The sequence below is a fragment of the Panthera uncia genome (genome assembly GCF_023721935.1).
Source record: "Panthera uncia isolate 11264 chromosome A1 unlocalized genomic scaffold, Puncia_PCG_1.0 HiC_scaffold_17, whole genome shotgun sequence".
Taxonomy (NCBI): Eukaryota; Metazoa; Chordata; class Mammalia; order Carnivora; family Felidae; genus Panthera; species Panthera uncia.
In genome coordinates this window covers 38278484-38292210 of record NW_026057577.1, presented here as the reverse complement: position 1 = coordinate 38292210, position 13727 = coordinate 38278484, and the positions used below count along the sequence as shown (strand labels likewise).

Here is a 13727-nt window from a genome sequence, read left to right as displayed (position 1 = left end):
GCACACATGCATATCCAAGCTTCCAGACACCTGCATCCATTTCCCTGTGGCTGGTTATTTTTTCCTCTGAAATGTTTTTTTTTTTTTTCCTTTCAGATAGTGTAGTGACAGAAAGATATAGTTTCTTCATGCTGTGTTTTTACTTTCTATTTTCCTGATAAAACTGTATCACTGCAGAGGAACTCAAATCTAATCTTCAATATATTTAGCATGAAAGCAATAAAAAGCATTAATTCACTCCAGAAAGAGCAAAATACAGTCGGGTACTCAAAGAGAGAATCACCATGGAAACTGTTTTCTTGAGATTCTGTACTCTCCAGGCTCCAGGCATGACTAAGTGAAGAAAGGAAGGCAAAGGGAAAAGAAGAAATATCCTGCCCTTTCTGTTGTCACTAAAATGCTGCAGAGGAATTGCCATGAATTATTGATTACATGAGTAGAAGTATATATGAATTAAAATTGTTAAACTGGTGTCTTTTCAGTGAGTGTGTAAGGGTGCACGGAGAACGTGTTCCTCAGTGTTCCCCCTTCCTTGCTGTCAAATCCTATTGAGCAATCAAAGAGCTATCCTAAGGTCAAAAGTTGGCAGAGAAGCATGAGGAATTAGGATGATTAAAGAATTCTGGGAGCTGGAAGTAAAGGACCATGATTTTGCATACAACTCCCACACATACTTGCCTTTGTGTACCATGTCAAGATGGTTATGGTTTCAGAATTTTTTCAAAGATATTAAATATGTAAAGATCAGAGGCCAGCTCTTGCCTTTGGGACTGTGGTAATGGGATGTGATGGAATTTCCCAAAGGAATTTGTTTTGGATTAAATTCATTCTGTGTTTATGTACACGGGTATACATCTCACAATGCACCCACTTTTTTTTGCCTTCTCCATTTTTACCAATTCATAGGTTTTCCTCCCTGAAACTATACTCCTCCATTGAATATCTCTGATAATAATATCTGCTGTGTGTTAAATGTTCCTGTGAATTAGCCACTGGGCTGAATCCTTTGCCTGATACTATTAAGGGCAGGGACTTTTATTTGGATAAGATTGTTCTTTTTAGCAAAATGACTAATTCAGTGTTCACTAATAAAATAATCATGTTCTTATGTAATTCTCACAACAACGCTAATGAGAAGGTCCCCATGATACAGATGAGGAAGCAGAGTTTGATGATGGCAGCTGAGTACGGTCGATCACAGAGCCACTGAGTTGTGAAACCTGGATTTGAAACCATGTATGAATCCTATGTCCATGGTTTTAACAGCCACACTAAGGTTTCATCCTAGATGATACAGACAACTTGTCTTTTTAATCTCTATGCAAGCTCATAACTGCCATGGGTCTGAGCACATAGATAGGCCCTCATGATATTCATAACAAGTACATATTTAGAATCCACCATTGTACCAGGTACTATACTAAATATAAAAATTGGAAATGAGGGGGCGCCTGGGTGGCTCGGTCGGTTGAGTGTCCGACTTCGGCTCAGGTCATGATCTCGCGGGTCCGTGAGTTCGAGCCCCGCGTCGGGCTCTGTGCTGACAGCTCAGAGCCTGGAGCCTGTTTCAGATTCTGTGTCTCCTCCCCCGTTCATGCTCTGTCTCTCTCTGTCTCAAAAATAAATAAAAACGTTTAAAAAATAAAAAAACAAAATTGGAAATGAGATAAAGTCTCTGCCTTCAAAGAGCCTACAGTCTTTAGGAAGTGTTCCCCTGTATGAGTAACCAGACACAGTAGTCAGGGGTTCAGAGAAAAGAGGGGCTAATGAGGTTCATGAAGGAAGATTCATCCTGGTCCTTCCAGAATGGGGAAAGCTGTCAAAATGTCAAAGAAGAAGGAAGAGAAATGATCAATTAGGATAAGACAGCATGATTTTAAGCATAGAGATGGGAGTGAAATGACAAGAGTTTGGAGACTTGTGAGCAGATCACAGCATGTGTTTTAGTGAAGTAAATTTGAACAAGGAACTTAACAAGTGGGCCATGAGTGAAGAACCTCAAACTCTGGAGCGAGAAGGTCCAGATATTATCCTGTCAACACAGTGAGCCTTCAAGGGATATGTTTATTTGTATTCAGGTATTAATTACTTAAAGTAGAGCATTGTTTACTCATGTTTAGCTCATTGATTTTTACATACCTATACATTCTTGTCACCATTACCAAGATCAAGGTATAGGACACTTCTAGGACTCTATGCCCCCTCTGACTGAACTGCTTCCCACCCCTGAGATACCACTATCTGACTTTCATGTGAGTATTCAAGGGAAGTAATAAAAAAGAAAACAACATGAATGAGGTTTACAGAAAAGTTTAATGACTTCTGGGATGTAGCATTGAGTGTGGAGGTGAGAGATTTCAAACAAGGAGACCAGCCAAGAGGGTGTTACAAAGTTGACAATCCGTCCCTCCATCCATCACTTTCAATATATATTGGATCTCTATTGTGTACCATACCCTTGCATTGGGGCTACGATAGTAGTCAATGCATGCTGTCTCACTGAGGAGACCCACAAACAAAGAAGCAGTTACTTTCCACTGTAATGTGTGCTGAACTAGAAGGAAGCACAGGTTGCACTTAAAATGGCACCAAACCCAGAATAATAAAGTCAAAGAAGGCTTCTTGGAGGAAGAGGCTCCCAACCTGAGGCTTGAGGACAAATAGCAATTAGCCAGGCCAAGGAGGAGATTGAGATGGAAGGGGTTCCAGGTAGAGAAGGAGCATATAGGAAGGAATAAAGAAGGTAGGTGACTGTGTCAAGGAAGAGGCTTGGGCAAGAAAAGAATGGTCACAGACAATGGGGTTTTCAAATCAGAGAAGTAACCAGACTTAGTAAATGATATCGTATCATGAAAAACCAGGGTTTATCAGCACCAGCATGGAATCCTGACAACCTGATTGAGCAACAGTCTGCATCTATTGTTCAGAAAATTTCAGATGCTTAGTGTGGCAGGCCTGTGCACTGTTGTTTTTATCGTAAGTAGCCCACCTAGTTGTCCATCATTTCTCTTGAAAGTTGAGCCAGAAAAACCAGTCAGGCAATCAGACTTCCATCTCTCACCTACCTCTTTAAGATGGAGCAAGTTTCTTACATTTTGTACATTCTTTATCTCCTTTCTTCTGGAGTCTCAGCTCTGCTGATTTGCCAGGCCACCCTTCTCCTCTGACTTGTCCAGCAGGTTTCCTGTGTACTTTTGAGCAAGCTACAGAGGTCACACCACCTCTTTACCATATGTCTGTTAGCAGGTGATTCAGTAGGCAAAATGTGGCCTTTGCAGGCCTACAGACCTGAGTTAAAGCCTAGTCTAAGACCAACCCTCCTTGTGACCTTGAAAAGTTAATGTTTCTGGGCTTCAGCTTCCCTGCTGGGAAATAGTGATACCCACTGTATTAGGTGTGAGTAATTAAAATATAAATGTACCAGATCCCCTAGGATAATGTCTAACACATAGTAAGTCTTTCATAAATGTTATCCAGACATGCTAATGCAAATCGGTTAACAGCACAGGCATACTGCCTATATTGGAAGGCTCTGCCAAGGGTTTCTGGGTTATCTGGACAAGTCACAAAGGCTCTCCTTGCCTTAGTACTTTTATCTGTAAAATGGGAGTGATAATAACATCTTCCTCATGGTTTTATTGTGAGGCTTAAATGAGTGAATGCATGTAAAGTGCTTCCTATAGAGTCTGGGGTGTGTGTGTGTGTGCATGTGTGTGTGTGTGCGTGTGTGTGTGTGTGTGTGTGTGTGTGTGTCTGTCTGTCTGTCTATATATCCCCTATTGGTGTTGATATTAATTTTAGTAATTATTATTTGTATAGTACTTGTTCGTAACTATGAAAATGGGAGAAGAGTGTTTGCCTACTTTCTAGGGTAGTTGCCAAGAGCAGCTAACCAAGAGGTTCAGTGGCTCCGTGCCAGACACAGTGGGCCCCCGATAATGTTTGTTGAATGAATGAGAGCAAAGTGCTTCTCTCTAAATGCTTTCTATAAATGTTTCATCTTAATGATCAGCAGGAGCCTCCACATGGAAGGAAGTGCCAAAAGAGTTCACTGGGTGTCAGCCTGGGCTCAGGCCTGGTAGATTCTGATTATGTCAAACAAAATAGATTCAGATCGGTCTATTTGGTGCCACTGAAACTGTGCCAATGAGCAGCAAAATGTGATTTCATATTGGGGGAGTGCCAGAATCCAGATTTACAGATCAAAGCAAACCCTACCTATTTCTAATACCCCCTCTCTCCCCTCAATGGGCGTTTCTTACCTCTGAAAGAGCTTCTGGATGTTTCACAAAATCAGGCCCCAGATGTTTGAAAGACTTTTGCAGACAAGGTAATCAATCCATTTGGTGGCCAGATGCTGTCTGAAAATTTTCCTGCTACAGCACTGTGAGTTTCTAAATTCATTAGAAACATAAATTAATTAAATCTAATCAACAGTGGGTGATGCAGAAGATTAAACACTGAAAAACAAATACATTTCCAACTGGCTCATATTAGATGCAGAGAAAAACACTCTACTTTTGAGGTGAAAGTCAAGTTAACCCTTTGTGTGATATTCTCAAAAAACCTTTGCCAAATCTGAGACCCCAGGTGAGCCTGTAGTTCTTCCCAAGTAAGTCTGCCCTCATGGGTCCATTGGCCTTTCAAGAAATAAATTGTGTGTTTCTCTCAGTAAGAAGGGTTCTAGAGTGGTCTTACTTTGTTAAGCATTAATAGGAGAAAAATCTCCACCATTCTTTCATCATGAAGGGCCTCTGGAAGTAAGTTTTGCAAGACATAAAATGGAGTGAAGCATCGTTCTTTATTCTACACTAGAATAAGTTACCTGAATTCAGAGTTACTGTGTTTCAGCGCCAAATCCCCAATACCTAGAAGAATGCCCAGTACATAGTAGGTGCTTAGTAAATAGCTGTTGAATGAATTGAGGATGAATTTCTTTCTCACAGGATTTCTGAGTTACTGACTTTCCCAGATGAGTCCCCATGACACAAGATAAGTGTAAGCAGTTTCCCAAAAGTATTTTGACTTTTTTTCACTCAAGGATCAGAATCTTGAGGGACTGATAATCCATAGGACATATTTTAGAAAACTTGGTTCTACGGCATTATTGTATAGCACCCCTAACTTTTGTCCCATATCTTTTACCCTCAGTCTAAATGGAACTGAAGAAGACTCGGGGTGAGTAAATTATGAATTTATGGGGCCGATTCTTGGATCGGAGGCTATTCTTCAAGGAGGTGCTCAGCTCAGTGGAGAAGCCAGCCTTTAGCCCTGGAATTGACTCATTCTACACTCTTGTTTGCCAGTGGAGACAAATGGCCTCGAGCTATGTGGAGAAAGGGGTTGCTTCCTTTTATGCAGGCTTATAGAGGTAACAGTGTCCAGAGGATGCCTGCAAGCCCTTAAGACCAGCCCCTGCTAACTCAGATACCTACAGAGGCCAAGTAATATCAAAAATGAAAGCAGAGCAGTAGAGAGAAGCCTTTGGAGGATAAATGGGAGCTGACATTTGGCCTCAAGGTTGGGGACCAGTAGGAAGTGGTGGGAGAAGAGGTAAATTTAAGACCTTGTTCCTTTCTAAAGGGCGCAGCCACAAGTCCCAGCTCAAGCCAGGAGTGGCCATGTGGGAATGCCAATCCAGTGGCACCCATCTATTGACTTCTAAAGAAACTGAAAATCTGGATTGTTTATATGCAATTTCATAATTTCTAAAGGTAAACATATGATTCAAAAAATTAGAAATCTTTTTGTGGACTAATATTGCAGCGTTAAATAAAACCACCCTGCTGGTCAGATGTGACCATCCACTGCGGTTGGTGTTCTCTTCCTTATCTCATCTAATCCTCCTAATGCTCTTCCAAAATGGTACCAGTATCATTTTATTTTACAAATAATGAAACTAAGATTCAGAGAATCCAGGTAATTTGTCCTAAGGCACATCTGTTATACATGGCAAAGCTGTGAATGGAGAAGTGATACTGTTTATCATTCATTATATTACTTTTGGGTAAGGTATTATTCTAATTCTTATTTAGTGTTTATGTGTGTCAAACACCATTCTAAGTGCCCTGCATAAATTTACTCATTTCATCCTCCGTATAATACCACTCCCATGTTACAGATTAGGTAAGCAGTGTGGAGAAAGACATTAAGAATTATACCCAACATTAGCTATCTCTGCCGACTAGTGGAGCTGGAATTGAAACAGGGGCTGGAAGACTGCTGTTGACTACCTCCTAGAATTACTTCTCGGAACAACGCCCCAGATTAGACACATAGAAGGTGCTCAGCAAATAGTTTTCCATTGACACCAAGCCTCATTTTTAGCTGTGTACACTTTTGGGATCCTGAGCCTAAGGGTGTGGTTGGTGCCTCTGGGTAGCTGCTGTTTCACCCATTATTCCATGTGACTCACTGGCACCTGTCACTCAAGCAGCCTTCACTCTGTCACTTTGCTAACTCCAGGCACACAGAGCAAAGACCGACAGGTCCTAGAAACTGGCTGAGCCACTAATGAACTGTCTAATCCAGAAAGCCCTTCTCAGCAATCGGGCAATCCAATTCAAACTGTGTGTTTGACTGAAATAGTTCACTGGGTCAGACTTCTTGGCATATAAAGATCTTCCCACCCAGTCTCTAGTGTTCTGTTCTTTTTCTTCCTGAAAATTGAACAGGGTGGAGACTGGTTTAGACAAGGGTAAGAATTGAAGAATCAGAAGGGTGTGTATACATTTTACAATGCATGAGCTTTCATACATATGGTTAGCTTTGGAGAATAAGGCAAATGTAGATCTTAGGAGAATGAGGGAGATTTCATCGGTTTTTAAATGTTCATGATTGTACAGATCTGCTACACCCAGTTTGACTGAAAACCAAATGTGTGTATGGTGTGTGCATGTGTGTGCAAGAACAGTATTAGAGAATATATAATGAGCGATCAGGTAATAACTATTAACAAACATTCTAGAAAACCATACTTTTAAAGAACATCTATTGTGTGTCATATATGGGGGTGCAGACCAGGAATCGCAAGGTGAAAAAATCAGTTTTGATCCCTGATTTAGTTAGCTTTATAGTCTTATAGCAGAGACAGACATTATCAATAAACACTCAAACAAATATATAATGAGGAATTCTGATAAATGCTTTAAAGGGAAAGAATAGGGTAGTACAGAGCAGTGTAGGGCAACTAGAACATAAGCTGTCAGAAAAGGTCTGTCTTGGGATGTGCTGGTTAAGCTGAAATTTAAAAAATTAATAGGTGTTAGGGGCACCTGGGTGGCTCAGTCTAGTTGAGCATCTGACTCTTGATTTAGCCTCAGGTCATGATCCCCGAGTTGTGGGATCGAGCTCCTCATCAGGCTCTGTACTGAGTGTGGAGCCTGCTTAAGATTCTCTCTCTCTCTCTCTCTCTCTCTCTCTCTCTCTCTCTCTCTCCCTCCCTCCCTCCCTCCCTCCCTCTCTCCCTCTCTCCCTCTCTCCCTCTCTCCCTCTCTCCCTCTCCCTCCCTCCCCCTCCCTCCCTCCCTCCCTCTCCCTCTGCTCCTCTCCCCCCACTCATGCTTTCTCTCTCTCTAAAACATTTTTTAATTAAAAAATTAAAAACAATGCATAGATGTTAGCCAAGGAGAAGGGAGAAGGGTGAATAGTTTAAGTAGAGGGAGCTGCATGTTTGCACACCGCAGAGTGGAAAGAAGCATGGCATTTACGAGGTCATGAAAGCAAAGTGGTGGGACCAGAGCATAGTGAGATAGGGTGTCAGGGAGGTGATTTAACATGAGATTTGAGTGGTACAAAAAGGCCAGTTCCCAGTATTTCCTTAGTGATAAATTACCAAAAGGTGATACTCTCCAAAGGTTTCCTTAAAATGGCTTCTGGTGCATTTTACTGTTGATTTAATTTCAGTTGAAGAAGCAAGCAGTGTATCTGAGATTGTGACCAGTGTTAAGTCTATATCTTGAGTGTTTTATCATTGTATTTCTTCTATGACCTGATAAAATATTGACATTTAATTTCTTCCCCTGGACTTTGCAGGAAATAATCAATGCATCACAATCAAGGCTAAGAACCTGCTATGACGTGTGTTGGATAGAAAGAAATTTTTCTACTGCAGCTAATAGTTACTGGCTGTTTCAAGCCCTAAGCTTTTCCATACTCTCCAAAGGCAGTAACTTAGGTTGTTAGAATCAGTATTTGAAATGTCCCCAAAAGTAGAGTATTTAAAAGACATGGTAATATGTTCCTATTTCCACTCCTCTCCTTTCTGCTGTGCTTGGAGGAACTGCTTCTGAAAAAGGACTTGGCACTTGATTTCTCAAGCACTGGTTTTATTTCAGAGATGTCCCAGGTCAGGAACCTATGGTACTCACCCATTTGAAAAATAATAATAAACTGGAGGCAGAAATGGAGCATGTGTGATTCTCATTTTAGAGGAGAACAATGATATGCATTACACAGGCCAACAATCAGTTGTCCCCATAAGAATATGAAATCTCCAAGTGTGGACTATTTATATCACCTATGCTCTGAGATCTTAGATATTGATAAAGATGCTGTCTATTAAAGAAAGAAATATGAGTCTGTTTTCAGGGAACTCATCATCTAGTTAAAGATACATCTCTCCCCCACACACACACGCACATGCGCACGCACACACACACACATACACACACACACACACACACACACACACAGAGTATATCAAGCAACCTATTAACATTTGTACAATAATCCAACACGAGTCATTCCAAATACGAAAATACTAACTTAAGCGTCTTGAAGTTTTATGTGCAGTTTATTGGTAGAGCCAAAGATGAGTAAAATAGGAACTCTGCCCTTAATGAAACAGTTTCAGTAAGGAAAACAGAGCAAGTACATTTTCAGTTATATAGCTACATAAGTGGGAAGAGCTACATAAGTATCATATGAACAGTCCAGAGAGTTGCGGCATTGTGAGGAAGAAAGGATTGCGTTCCAATTAGGGGAGCTCATGAAAGACTTCATGGAGAAAGTGGCCCTTGAATTGGCCTTAAAGGACTCCTGTGTTCATTGATTCACTCAGCCAGGGAATAAGTATTTTGTGCAAACCTCCTAAGTATGTGTCCCTAGGCTGGGTCCCTAGACTAAAATAGTAAGATCTTGGCCTCAAGGGGCATACATGTCAGTATGCACACGTAATGGAAAGAATGTCTTAGGAAAAATGAAATTGCTTCACAGTTGGTCAGCACAGACTGTATTTGCTGACAGTCTAAGAGTTAAACTTTGCTAACGTGCCAGGTGGGTGACAAGGAGTACAGAAAATGATGGAAAAGTTAAGGCTGAGCCCAGAAGATCCACTCTGCCATGTTAAAAAGTAACTATGAGGGAAAGATGAAGAAAGGATTAGGAAAAAATAAACAACAGACAAAAGGGAGTGGGGACAAGAATTAAAAGGCCGAAGGAAAAGAAGTGGAACACAAGAGGCAGGTCATGAACATAGGCTCTGGAACTAGAACTGGGTTCCAATCCCAGATCCCCTTGTTAGCCTTCCAAACATGGACAGTTCTCTGAGCCACCATCTCCCCACCTGAAAAATGGAGGACGAGACTGATATCATGGAGTTTGAGTGACCCTTAAACATAATATAAAACACAAGGTACAGATCCTGGCAAAGTAGGTGTTAAATAAAGGAGCCTGATAATGCAGATTGAGGAGAGTTTAGGTCAAGAGTCTAGTACTATGCCTGGCATGCAGTAGGCCCAGTTCAATAGTTCCACAGAAAAATTGCGATACTGGTGTTTTCCTAAGGCTGAAATATCTTGAGGCCAGGCTCATAGCTAGTTAATTTCAGCCAGTCTTTTGCATGACAGTTGCGATCCTCTCCCTGTAGTCATGCTGTAATAAAGGAATGTTCAGCTAGAAGAGTTTTCCATTAAAGACTGACTTCCTGGCAGGGAGATCTACAAATCACTTGGAAAGTTCCTGGCACCATCACCTGGGTCTGGCTATTTGCAAAGTGTCTATAAATCTTCCACAGGGCAAGATGAGAATGTGGGTTTTTTCTCTCTCCTCTGACAGACTTGTTTCTTTCTATGCACTATTAAGAATCATGCTGAAAGTTACCCAAGAAAGGCCATGAGGAGGTCAGGTTACCCATGTGGGACTGATCTTGCAGTAGACTTAACATTTTAAAGTGTATACAGGTGAGCAGCCTTCCATCAGGTGGGCAGACAGGAGGTAATGGACCCAGAGATGCATAGTAGTAGATGGAATGAGTCCTTTCTACAGCTGGCTTCAGAAGAAAAAGGAAGGAGAGAGGGATGGAAAGAAGAAAAAGAGAGAAAGGGAAGTAAAGAAGAAAAAAGGGGAAAAAGACAGGAGGAAGAGCAGGAAGGGAAGAAGAAACAAAAAGAAAACCAAGAGGTTTGTTTTTCATTTATTTATGGTGATTGCATGGACATCTGACATGTTGATTTATGGGAGAAATGCTTGGCCATACTAAATGTTTTGAGACTCCTGTTAAACCTTATATGAAGATAGATTTTGTGTAGCATTTTTCTTCCTAACTATCTTTTGGCTGTGGGTGGGAATTGAACCTGAACAGATTTTATTTCACCTGTCAGTGGTGGACCAGTTACTGTCTTGTTTATTCATGCATTCACTTATCCGTTCATTCTGTTCCACGTTTTTCCTTATTCATTGCTCATCTTTCCATAAGCATTGCTTGATCTTTCCATCAGCAAATACAAATGCTGCTGTTTCTCTGATACAAAAATGCTCTGTTCGCCTGACTTCCCATACCATCTTCTGCCTTATGTCTTTGCTACACTTCTCAGCAAAACTCCTTGAAGAGAAGTGTCCACAGTGACTTTCTCCCATTCGCTCTGAAGCCCAATCCATGGTTCCACCAAACCCACCCCCACTGATCCACAGAAACCACAGTTGCTAAGGTGAAAAGTGACCTCCATTGTTCAAATCCAAAGGCTACCTGAAGGCTTTGACCTTGCCTATCAGCAGTGTTTGGCATGACTGATGGCTCTCTCTTCTGCTCTTCTCTGGCATTCGGGACCCTCAGCTTTCTTGATTTTCCTGCTATCTTACCAGCCTCTCCTTCTTCTGCTCCTTCTTCTTTTCCTGATTCCTCTTCTTCTCCCAACCTTTTAGATGTTGGAGTGTCCCAAAGTTCAGCCCATGGTCTTCTTCTCCTTTAATACACTCTTTCCCTGAGGTCTCATCTAATCCTGTAGCTTTAAATATCATCTGAAGTGGTAATAACTCCCAAGTTTACATCCCCAATTCACACTCCCTCCTGAACTCTAAACCCTTCTTTCCAATTATCTACTCAGTACCTTTACTTGTAAATCCCTCCTACTTCCCATGCCTGAAACTAAATGAGTGTCTGGCCTGCCCCAAAAATGCCTGAATCGCCCACAAACTTCCCATCTCAGTGATGGCAGCTTCATCCTGCCAGGTGCAGAGGGTGCTGAGGGCAGAAACCTTGGAATCATCCTCGAATTCTCTCTTTGATACCCCATAACCAGTCATGTATGTTTGATACATACATGTATGTATGTATGTACCATACATACACCTGTATGGTACATACAGGTATGTTTTATACCCCATAACCAGTCATCTGCAAATCCTGTCATGTTGACTCCGTATGTATCCAGAATCTGACTACTGCTCTCCACCTTGACTGCCAAGGCCCTGGTCTGAGCCACCCTCCTCTCTCACCTGGATTATCTCGATAGTCTTCCTGATGATCCTGCTTTAGCCCTCCACAGTCTGTTCCCAGCTCTACAGCCAGATTGGTACTTGGAACACATCAGACTATCTCATTCCTCTGTCTAGTACCCTCCAGCAGCTTTCCGTTTCATTTTTTCCTCACTTTTTAAAAAATATTTATTTATTTTTGAGAGAGAGAGCATAAGTGGGGAAGGGGCAGAGAGAGAGGAAGACAGAGGATCCGAAGCTGTGCTGACAGGAGAGAGCTCAATGCAGGGCTCCAACTCACAAACCTTAGATTATGACCTGAGTCAAAGTTGGACCCTTAACCAACTGAGCCACCCAGACACCCCCTCCTCACTTTTTAAAAAACTGTGGTAAAATGAAACTAACACAAAATTTACCAGTTAACCATCTTTAGGTATACAGTTTAGTGGTATTAAATATTTACGTAGTTGTGCCTATTTCACTTTTAGTAAAAGCCAAAGTGCCTGCTATGGTCTGTAAATAATGAACACCTCATTTTTTCCTGGTTTGCACTGCTCCAGCTACCCCGATCTGCTGACACAGGCCTGCTTCTCTCTTAGGGTCTTCTCACTGTCTATTCCCTGTCTGGAGCACTCTTCCTTCAGATACCCATAGAGTGACCTCCCTCACCGCTTTCAAATCTGCTCAGTAAGGCCTATCACAATCACCTTATTTAAAAGCTAAGCCTCCCACCTACCTCCAGAATTCATTTTTTGGTGTTTTGGTTTTTTTTGGGTTTTTTTTTTATTTGGGGGGGGTTGTTTTGTTTTGAGAGAGAGAAAGAGACAAAGAGCACACAGGAACAGAGTGAGAGAGAGAGAATCTTAAGCAGGCTCCACACCTCAGTGTGGAGCCCAACGCGGGGCTCGATCCATGATGGTGAGATCATGCCCTGAGTCAAAATCAAGAATCAGATGTTTAACCACTAAGCCACCCAGGTGCTCCATGAACTCTTAATCTCCCTTTCTCAGCTATGTTTGTTTCCCAGAGTACATTACATATGATGTGATTTATTATGCTCATTGACTATTATTTTTTCTCCACAAGTAGAAAAGAAGTTCCCTAAAGACAGATATTTAGTCTGTTTTATTAATTGATGTACACTTAATACATAATGTAGTGTTTGACACATAATATATGTGGTCCTTGAATATTTTTTGAGTGAATAAATGAACCATGAATAAGTCTATCAACATTTAGTATTTCCTGCTTTTTCTACATTTTATAGTTGATATCTAACTGCCAAGTGAACATGAAATCAAATATAATGGATTTTTTTAAATATCCAATTTTCAATGGTTATAAAAAAGCAGTAAGGATGTACCATAGTGCCTTTGCCTGATGAATATTTATTAAAATTTGGGTCATGCTGGTGAGGGAAATCAGCACTCACTTCTTTATGCTATCTTTTACTGTTTATCTACTGTATGTGATATATTCAGTGTTTTAAAATAGGGACATTATCCAAAAGAGAGTAATATTGTTTTAAAGATTTTGTTTTTAAGTAATCTCTACACCCATCATGGGGCTCCAGCTTACAACCCTGAGATCAAGAGTGACATGCTTCACTGACTGAGCCAGCCAGGCGCCCAAGAGTAATATATTTTTATAATCTTAAAAACACCACAACTCCTAGCCAGAGAGAAAGGAAGGAATGGAGGGAGGGAGGGGAAGAGAGAGAGAGGAAAACAGACAAAGAGAAATACTGATTCATAGAGTTGTAAATGGCACATTTGCTTCTAATATTTTCCATTTTCTTTGCTAAAACCATTGAAAAACCATCATTTTGTAATACCTTGTAAATTGTTAGCAGTATCTTTATTGTGTTTGACATAGAAATTTCATGGTTTAGGGGGAAAAATGCAAATCTTGTCCTACTCCATTCTTCTTTCATTCTTTAGGACCATGTAGAATTTAGCATACAGATATATTGTATTTATTGTTCAATTTGTCCTTTAGAGAAATGATAGGAGATTTCTTGAATGCAGGCATAGG

At 41.0% G+C, this 13727-nt stretch overlaps 1 protein-coding gene across 12 annotated transcripts in view; it reads left to right on the top strand.

Annotated features, from left to right (window-relative positions):
* The window catches only part of PPP2R2B (protein phosphatase 2 regulatory subunit Bbeta), a 316334-nt gene that overhangs the window by 185637 nt on the left and 116970 nt on the right, over positions 1-13727 (top strand). For 3 of the 12 annotated variants that reach the window (XM_049649437.1, XM_049649436.1, XM_049649435.1), the window contains one exon: positions 5152-5178. The exons of the other annotated variants lie outside the window; for them this stretch is intronic. In XM_049649437.1, the coding sequence (XP_049505394.1) occupies positions 5157-5178 (22 nt within the window). In that variant the 5' untranslated portion in view covers positions 5152-5156. The remainder of the gene's footprint in view (positions 1-5151; positions 5179-13727) is intronic. 12 annotated transcript variants of the gene reach the window in all.